The sequence below is a fragment of the Salvelinus namaycush genome, unplaced genomic scaffold, assembly GCF_016432855.1.
Source record: "Salvelinus namaycush isolate Seneca unplaced genomic scaffold, SaNama_1.0 Scaffold223, whole genome shotgun sequence".
Classification (NCBI taxonomy): Eukaryota; Metazoa; Chordata; class Actinopteri; order Salmoniformes; family Salmonidae; genus Salvelinus; species Salvelinus namaycush.
In genome coordinates this window covers 29,371-39,709 of record NW_024059042.1, presented here as the reverse complement: position 1 = coordinate 39,709, position 10,339 = coordinate 29,371, and the positions used below count along the sequence as shown (strand labels likewise).

The 10,339-nt window shown below is 44.3% G+C and overlaps 1 protein-coding gene across 2 annotated transcripts; it reads right to left on the bottom strand.

The window, feature by feature from the left end:
* Window positions 1–563: 563 nt before the first annotated feature.
* LOC120038504 (L-seryl-tRNA(Sec) kinase-like) lies at window positions 564–9,196 on the bottom strand. Of its 2 annotated transcripts, none has more exons than XM_038984229.1 (6): window positions 8,712–9,196; window positions 8,044–8,326; window positions 6,157–6,358; window positions 4,038–4,113; window positions 2,670–2,763; window positions 564–1,994 (listed from the first exon to the last, which is right to left on the bottom strand). In XM_038984229.1, the coding sequence occupies exons 1-6, from the start codon at window positions 8,940–8,942 to the stop codon at window positions 1,771–1,773; spliced, it is 1,110 nt and encodes a 369-aa protein (XP_038840157.1). In that variant the 5' UTR covers window positions 8,943–9,196; the 3' UTR covers window positions 564–1,770. The 2 variants fall into 2 exon arrangements, with proteins under 2 accessions (XP_038840157.1, XP_038840156.1); XM_038984228.1 differs by having other exon boundaries at window positions 564–1,963.
* Between the last annotated feature and the right edge of the window lie 1,143 nt (window positions 9,197–10,339).

The following is a 10,339-nucleotide window of genomic DNA, read 5'->3' as shown; positions in this document are numbered from 1 at the left end:
ACTTCAGACACGTGAAATGGTTAAAAATGGGAACACTTTACCTTCCCGACGCCAGGGCGGCTGAATCATTTTTTTTTTTACATAAATGTTTGGTTATCGTCTATGAATGCCTTGGAGATCAACTGGACTGGTGACTACTGTTTAAGATGCGTTGCTTTTCACTGACAGACAGACAGACACTTCTCAATAACACTGCTGTTCACTGACAGACAGACAGACAGACACATCTCACTAACGAGCACTGCCCAAACTGAGGGATTCCCAACTAGGCATAATAGACCTGTTATCTGAAACCACAGCTTCAAAAGAAGTGAATGATCCTCTGTGGCAAAGACAAGTGTTTTGAATGATGTTATTTATTTCGGTGTAGACAGGAGTAATTATATAATTGTGGCAAATTAATTTCAATTTACTTTAGGCTGCAGTGACCGGGTCATTCATTCCTGTTATGCAGTGCCTTTTCTGTCCCCAGGAAATAACACCTCTTATTCACTGTAAAATGTGTATTCCAAAGGGCTTTAAATAAAACGGTAGGTGTCCTTTACCATAAAAACACAAAGATATCGATCTCAATGGGAATTTTATTTGCATTTTTACAATTTTGTTTTCAGTGGATGTAGGAGGGTTTTTTCCCCAAGTCCCCAGGTACTATTCATCAACTTCTATGAGAAATATAAACCATTAAATAATCTAATATTCAACATATTTATTCATTATTTTATAGTCCTTTCATGGTTATTGTATTTGTTGTTACTATATTTAAGATGTTTTGTGTCTCCTGATTTCACTTTCCACCCTGTTAGTTTGGCATAACACTCCTTTAAATAAAAATAAAACACCCCTTCCCATAATGACATCACAATCAGGAAGTGTCAAACCGCTCCTTCCCATAATGACATCACAATCAGGAAGTGTCAAACCGCTCCTTCCCATAATGACATCACAATCAGGAAGTGTCAAACCGCTCCTTCCCATAATGACATCACAATCAGGAAGTGTCAAACCGCTCCTTCCCATAATGACATCACAATCAGGAAGTGTCAAACCGCTCCTTCCCATAATGACATCACAATCAGGAAGTGTCAAACCGCTCCTTCCCATAATGACATCACAATCAGGAAGTGTCAAACCGCTCCTTCCCATAATGACATCACAATCAGAAAGTGTGTCAATAACAGTGCAAAACTAGAGTAAGTATCAACACTCTGTTTGATCTACATTTTAAAGTTTCATGATGTTAGTCAGGATGGTCTCGCTCTTAAAATGTCCACGCTGTTAGGCTAAATTCGATGAACATATGATAATTTCAAATGATGTTTGACAGAACAGTAAAAAAATGATCTTCAAGTGTTCACCATTATGCTAGCTGGATCTTGATCAGTCACAGTGCTACAGCTAAGTTAGCCTCCACATTTCCACCCTGTTAGGTTCCAGCTTGTTAGGTTCCACCCTGTATATGCACCTAACATCACTCACAGTGCTACGGCTAAGTTAGCCTCCACATTTCCACCCTGTTAGGTTCCAGCTTGTTAAGTATATACACCTAACATCACTGACAGTGCTACGGCTAAGTTAGCCTCCACATTTCCACCCTGTTAGGTTCCACCTTGTTAAGTATATGCACCTAACAGGTTGGACATTTTGTCAGAAAAATATAGAAAATTCATTACTAATGTCAATATTTATGACTATTTACATAGAATCAATGAAAGTTACATCATGGCTATCATCTATCCCTCATTTTCTGTGTCACGAAGAGGAAGGTATCTTTCAACGATTTCCTGTTTCTCTTTGTTGAAGACGTCCACGGCTCTGTTCACAAGCCGCTCCACGTCGACGCTCTCTCCCTGGGTCAAGGGAAGGCTGTGGAGAACTTGTTTCCGCAGATCTTGAAGAAATCTGGTTTTGGATTGATTGAAGTGGGCTGCCAGAGACCTCATCCTCTCTGGGGGAAGTTGATGCTCTGAACATAGAGGATGAAGAGTTGTGATATACTGGTGAGGATATAAAGAAGTAGGGGAGGTAGTGAGTCAAGAAACGTTCGACTTAGAAACCCGACAATATAAACACAAAATCGTTAATTCTCTCTGTGAAACATGCCTTGCCACTATTAACTCCTGGTTATGTTAAAAAAGGTAGACTCAGCCAGATGACGTCGCAACAAGATTTTGAGATGAGCGCGATGCAAGACTTTACTCCCATGCTCTCTCACACACAGTCAAGAGTATCTGACATGTGTTTACGAGTGAGCTTCACGCTGCTACGACGTGGCTGGTACAGATTCCAAAAACAGAGAAGTTTAGTCGTCTCGTGCTTCAACACCTCTTAGTTGTTGTGGAAATGGACCAGATATTGTGTTTATTTCGTGCGGGCAACGTCATCTCACTGAGTCTACTTTTAAGGGAGTGTAAACACCCAAAATGTCCATTTGATGTTCATCTGCCCTTTGTTAGCCGTTCGTTCGGCACGGCGGGTTTTAGGGACCGACTGCCGGTGGACGTGTGGCTGACAACATTTTCCGCTTGCAAATGACGTCTGGCGTTCCGTTCAGAGTCGCTAAGTACTCTCAGCCGGCAAACGCTATCAGTGTGTGTGTGTGTGTGTGTGTGTGTGTGTGTGTGTGTGTGTGTGTGTGGGCTTTAAGGATCACAGTAAGAATGAATACTGACCTCTGGCCCCCTGCATGGCCTGTGAGACCAGGCGTCTGCAGGCCTGGTCAGCCTGGTGGACCACACTGGACACACAGCTCTGACGGTCAGCCTCCTACAGAATATAGAATACACCACAGAGCTCTGAGGGTCAGCCTCCTACAGAATATAGAATACACCACAGCTCTGAGGGTCAGCCTCCTACAGAATACACCACAGCTCTGAGGGTCAGCCTCCTACAGAATACACCACAGCTCTGAGGGTCAGCCTCCTACAGAATATAGAATACACCACAGCTCTGAGGGTCAGCCTCCTACAGAATATAGAATACACCACAGCTCTGATGGTCAGCCTCCTACAGAATATAGAATACACCACAGCTCTGATGGTCAGCCTCCTACAGAATATAGAATACACCACAGCTCTGAGGGTCAGCCTCCTACAGAATATAGAATACACCACAGAGCTCTGACGGTCAGCCTCCTACAGAATATAGAATACAACACAGCTCTGACGATCAGCCTCCTACAGAATATAGAATACACCACAGACCTCTGAGGGTCAGCCTCCTACAGAATACAGAATACACCACAGCTCTGAGGGTCAGCCTCCTACAGAATATAGAATACACCACAGCTCTGATGGTCAGCCTCCTACAGAATACAGAATACACCACAGCTCTGAGGGTCAGCCTCCTACAGAATACAGAATACACCACAGCTCTGAGGGTCAGCCTCCTACAGAATATAGAATACACCACAGCTCTGACGGTCAGCCTCCTACAGAATATAGAATACACCACAGCTCTGAGGGTCAGCCTCCTACAGAATATAGAATACACCACAGCTCTGACGATCAGCCTCCTACTGAATATAGAATACACCACAGCTCTGACGGTCAGCCTCCTACAGAATATAGAATACACCACAGCTCTGACGGTCAGCCTCCTACAGAATATAGAATACACCACAGCTCTGACGGTCAGCCTCCTACAGAATATAGAATACACCACAGCTCTGAGGGTCAGCCTCCTACAGAATATAGAATACACCACAGCTCTGAGGGTCAGCCTCCTACAGAATATAGAATACACCACAGCTCTGACGGTCAGCCTCCTACACAATACACCACAGCTCTGACGATCAGCCTCCTACTGAATATAGAATACACCACAGCTCTGACGATCAGCCTCCTACAGAATATAGAATACACCACAGCTCTGACGGTCAGCCTCCTACAGAATATAGAATACAGCAGAGGTCACGTTAACATGGTCAACATGCTCATCGCCATACTGTAAGCTGCTCTGCCTCCTACTAGAATATAGCAGGGTTTCACAGAGATGTCCTTTGGAAGTGGCAGTGGGTTCCATGAACTAACAGAACATACCTTTTGCTCAGCGTTGTCCTGGACTGGACTCAACGGGTTCTCCAACGCAGTAGAGATCACCTTCACCAACCTTTGGCTGAAGGAGACGGTGAAACACAAGGTTAATATACACCGGCACAACCAGAAGAGGACTGGCCACCCCTCAGAGCCTGGTTCCTCTCTAGGTTTCTTCCTAGGTTCAGGCCTTTCTAGGGAGTTTTTCCTAGCCACCGTGCTTCTACACCTGCATTGCTTGCTGTTTGGGGTTTTAGGCTGGGTTTCTGTACAGCACTTTGTGACATCAGCTGATGTAAGAAGGGCTTTATAAATACATTTGATTTGATATAGTAACACTTGATTACGTTAACATCACATTTCCTGTCTGATTGCTTGTGTAAGTGGACTCTTCCCTGGACTCACTCACATGTATTCTATGGTGAAGTGGTCTTCCCTGGACTCACTCACATGTATTCTATGGTGAAGTGGTCTTCCCTGGACTCACTCACATGTATTCTATGGTGAAGTGGTCTTCCCTGGACTCACTCACATGTATTCTATGGTGAAGTGGTCTTCCCTGGACTCACTCACATGTATTCTATGGTGAAGTGGTGTTCCCTGGACTCACTCACATGTATTCTATGGTGAAGTGGTGTTCCCTGGACTCACTCACATGTATTCTATGGTGAAGTGGTCTTCCCTGGACTCACATGTATTCTATGGTGAAGTGGTGTTCCCTGGACTCACTCACATGTATTCTATGGTGAAGTGGTGTTCCCTGGACTCACATGTATTCTATGGTGAAGTGGACTCTTCCCTGGACTCACTCACATGTATTCTATGGTGAAGTGGTCTTCCCTGGACTCACTCAGATGTATTCTATGGTGAAGTGGACTCTTCCCTGGACTCACTCACATGTATTCTATGGTGAAGTGGTGTTCCCTGGACTCACTCACATGTATTCTATGGTGAAGTGGTCTTCCCTGGACTCACTCACATGTATTCTATGGTGAAGTGGTGTTCCCTGGACTCACTCACATGTATTCTATGGTGAAGTGGTCTTCCCTGGACTCACTCACATGTATTCTATGGTGAAGTGGTCTTCCCTGGACTCACTCACATGTATTCTATGGTGAAGTGGTCTTCCCTGGACTCACTCACATGTATTCTATGGTGAAGTGGTCTTCCCTGGACTCACTCACATGTATTCTATGGTGAAGTGGTCTTCCCTGGACTCACTCACATGTATTCTATGGTGAAGTGGTGTTCCCTGGACTCACTCACATGTATTCTATGGTGAAGTGGTCTTCCCTGGACTCACTCACATGTATTCTATGGTGAAGTGGACTCTTCCCTGGACTCACTCACATGTATTCTATGGTGAAGTGGGGTTCCCTGGACTCACTCACATGTATTCTATGGTGAAGTGGTGTTCCCTGGACTCACTCACATGTATTCTATGGTGAAGTGGTGTTCCCTGGACTCACTCACATGTATTCTATGGTGAAGTGGTCTTCCCTGGACTCACTCACATGTATTCTATGGTGAAGTGGTCTTCCCTGGACTCACTCACATGTATTCTATGGTGAAGTGGTCTTCCCTGGACTCACTCACATGTATTCTATGGTGAAGTGGTGTTCCCTGGACTCACTCACATGTATTCTATGGTGAAGTGGTGTTCCCTGGACTCACTCACATGTATTCTATGGTGAAGTGGTCTTCCCTGGACTCACTCACATGTATTCTATGGTGAAGTGGTCTTCCCTGGACTCACTCACATGTATTCTATGGTGAAGTGGTCTTCCCTGGATTCACATGTATTCTATGGTGAAGTGGTGTTCCCTGGACTCACTCACATGTATTCTATGGTGAAGTGGTGTTCCCTGGACTCACTCACATGTATTCTATGGTGAAGTGGTGTTCCCTGGACTCACTCACATGTATTCTATGGTGAAGTGGTGTTCCCTGGACTCACTCACATGTATTCTATGGTGAAGTGGTGTTCCCTGGACTCACTCACATGTATTCTATGGTGAAGTGGTGTTCCCTGGACTCACTCACATGTATTCTATGGTGAAGTGGGGTTCCCTGGACTCACTCACATGTATTCTATGGTGAAGTGGTGTTCCCTGGACTCACTCACATGTATTCTATGGTGAAGTGGTGTTCGCTGTCCAGAGTGACACTGTTCTGCTCCCATGTGTTTCTCTGAGGGTTTGGAGGCTCCATGCGCCTGGCCATCTCTACTATGACGTCACTGGGTAAGGGCCGGGGTCTCAGCTGGTTTCTCCTGACACACGACTCCACGGGACAGTGGACGTACACCTGACAGAATCCCACAGAGTCTGTTTTTTCATAGAGAAAAATGGTCAATGTAGGGCCAAACAATATCTATGATTTACTAACTCATTAAAATGACTACATAACGTCAACTGGTTAGGAGGAGATACGGGGCAATTCCACGGTAACGGAATTACGCTGAGACTCTGATTTAACACTAAGACTTATGCTAAACAAAAAAAAACATTGATTTCAAAGTTTAACAAACCATACATACAATTCTATGGACAATGACTACTTGTTTGAACAATTTACATAATAAATAAATAAATAAAAAACATTTACTGGAAAAACTGTGTAGATGCAAAAGTTTGGTAACAGAATTATGGTGAAATCTCCCTCAGTTTTATTCTGTTAACAAACTTTATCTGCACAGTTGTTCCTGTAAATGTGTGTTTGTTTTCTGTGGACATATTTAAAAGTACTCCTTGGGCAAAGAGGTGTATGGGTTGTTTAGCTTTGAAATCATTGGTTTTGTTTTGGTACACGTTTTAAAGCTCCAAAATGTACGTTTTTTGGGCGACCAGACCAAATGCACATAGAAATGTGACTTACAGATCTGTCATTTTTATTGAAAGTGACTCTTAGAAAGCGGTAGATCTGTTCTAGATGTGCAATTTCTATGCTTCCCATGCTTATTTTTGCATATTGTACTTTCAGTTTTGTACACCAGCTTTATTATATTATTATTATATTATCAAGACGTTTCACAGCGTTTCAGACGGTGCAATAACTCTCTACGACGGGGTTTCAGACGGTGCGATAACTCTCTACGACGGGGTTTCAGGCGGTGCAATAACTCTCTACGACGGGGTTTCAGACGGTGCAATAACTCTCTACGACGGGGTTTCAGACGGTGCAATAACTCTCTACGACGGGGTTTCAGACGGTGCAATAACTCTCTACGACGGGGTTTCAGACGGTGCAATAACTCTCTACGACGGGGTTTCAGACGGTGCAATAACTCTCTACGACGGGGTTTCAGACGGTGCAATAACTCTCTACGACGGGGTTTCAGACGGTGCAATAACTCTCCACGACGGGGTTTCAGACGGTGCAATAACTCTCTACGACGGGGTTTCAGACGGCGCAATAACTCTCTACGACGGGGTTTCAGACGGTGCGATAACTCTCTACGACGGGGTTTCAGACGGTGCAATAACTCTCCACGACGGGGTTTCAGACGGTGCGATAACTCTCTACGACGGGGTTTCAGACGGTGCAATAACTCTCCACGACGGGGTTTCAGACGGTGCAATAACTCTCTACGACGGGGTTTCAGACGGTGCAATAACTCTCTACGACGGGGTTTCAGACGGTGCAATAACTCTCTACGACGGGGTTTCAGACGGCGCAATAACTCTCTACGACGGGGTTTCAGACGGCGCAATAACTCTCTACGACGGGGTTTCAGACGGTGCGATAACTCTCTACGACGGGGTTTCAGACGGTGCAATAACTCTCTACGACGGGGTTTCAGACGGTGCGATAACTCTCTACGACGGGGTTTCAGACGGTGCGATAACTCTCTACGACGGGGTTTCAGACGGTGCGATAACTCTCTACGACGGGGTTTCAGACGGTGCAATAACTCTCTACGACGGGGTTTCAGACGGCGCAATAACTCTCTACGACGGGGTTTCAGACGGTGCAATAACTCTCTACGACGGGGGTTTCAGATTTAACATACGTTTCCTGGCCAGTTGGTACACCTCATATCTCATGCTTGGATAGTAGAAGTTGTCGTCCAGCAGAATGACGAGTGGCGGAGCTGGTCGATCTAAAGGTGACGGGTAAGCTTGAGAAGAGCCCACCGATGTCCCGCAGACCTGGGCGGCGTGAAGGAGACGACTCCAGGCATCACTGTTGATCGGGTCGATGCTTGGTGGTAGCTGTCCCAGCTCTGTAGGACTCTGTAGGAACCGTTCAACACACTGTAGCACGGCTTGTCTGTGCAACTTCCATTTAGTTTGCTGAAAGACATGGGGACGGCACAGTGACATGAGGAATACATTCAGACAAAAATCTGTTGGCCATTTCAAACAGCATATCATATCAATCAAACCTATTACTTTACTGAAAGTTAACAAAGGTCCTTATTCTTCTGACTCAGTTCATACATTTCTCAATTGTAGGTCAGCAGAAAAATCCCTGAACAGTTTGTTTTATTATTAAATTAACTCCCTTTTGAATCCTCTGGTAAAATGTTGTCTAATTGCGGTAGCTTTACAGGCAGTGTAATGCAATAATGCAGATTTGATTGAATTTCGGCACAAAACATCCCAGGTGGGTAGTTGAGCATTGACAGTTCTCAGTAGTCTACATTGATATAAACAGGCCTCAGACTTGTAAAAGTACCGTCTGCGATCGCGGCATATCCTCCTCATCCTCGACTTCTTTCACATTGAAAGCGTCACCGGGAATCAGGTCGTCGTAAGAAATGACAGTGGACCTCCATCCTCGTTGTACGGTGTGAGAGTTGACCGCCTGTGCGAGCGTCGACTTTCCCGCTGCAGGTAAACCGCAGAGAACGCACAAGCATATTGCGGGTGCACATCGCAAATGAACACTATCTTCATTTAGATCCATCGACGGAACGATTTGTCACCTTTGCAACATTGTTCAAATATTATTTGTTGAGGAAAGTCCTCTTCCTGTCCATAACAAGTCCACTTCATAATCCGGTACTTCGATGGTGTTTTTGTTTCGGTAAGTATACTAGTTTATGGCCCAGTGCTGCCACCTCTGGTGCTGGAGGTACAACCAAACCAATGGCATGTTCAGAGTAATACAAAAGACAGTAACAGTATCAAAGACAGGCTAAAACGGATTCTCCAACAGAAATCCCCGTTCATACTTGTAGGCGATGTTGGCTAGATAAACTCATGCGTATAAACACGTCATCGGGTCTAAGGGTCCTCTCGTGTCGAACTGCGCATGTGCACGCGTCTCAAAGCCACTCCCGACAAAGTTTTAAAAAAATCAAATCAAATGTTATTGGTCACATACACATATTTAGCCGATATTATTAGTCACATACACATATTTAGCAGATGTTATTGCGGGTGTAGCGAAATGCTTGTGTTCCTAGCTCCAACAGTGCAGTAGTATCTAACTAAATGCTTGTGTTCCTAGCTCCAACAGTGCAGTAGTATCTAACTAAATGCTTGTGTTCCTAGCTCCAACAGTGCAGTAGTATCTAACTAAATGCTTGTGTTCCTAGCTCCAACAGTGCAGTAATATCTAGATAAATGCTTGTGTTCCTAGCTCCAACAGTGCAGTAGTATCTAACTAAATGCTTGTGTTTCTAGCTCCAACAGTGCTGTAATATCTAACTAAATGATTGTGTTCCTAGCTCCAACAGTGCAGTAGTATCTAACTAAATGCTTGTGTTTCTAGCTCCAACAGTGCTGTAATATCTAACTAAATGCTTGTGTTCCTAGCTCCAACAGTGCAGTAGTATCTAACTAAATGCTTGTGTTCCTAGCTCCAACAGTGCAGTAATATCTAACTAAATGCTTGTGTTTCTAGCTCCAACAGTGCAGTAGTATCTAACTAAATGCTTATGTTTCTAGCTCCAACAGTGCAGTAGTATCTAACTAAATGCTTGTGTTTCTAGCTCCAACAGTGCAGTAGTATCTAACTAAATGCTTGTGTTTCTAGCTCCAACAGTGCAGTAATATCTAACTAAATGCTTGTGTTCCTAGCTCCAACAGTGCAGTAATATCTAACTAAATGATTGTGTTCCTAGCTCCAACAGTGCAGTAGTATCTAACTAAATGCTTGTGTTTCTAGCTCCAACAGTGCAGTAGTATCTAACTAAATGCTTGTGTTCCTAGCTCCAACAGTAGTATCTAACTAAATGCTTGTGTTCCTAGCTCCAACAGTGCAGTAATATCTAACTAATTGCTTGTGTTCCTAGCTCCAACAGTGCAGTAGTATCTAACTAAATGCTTGTGTTCCTAGCTCCAACAGTGCAGTAATAT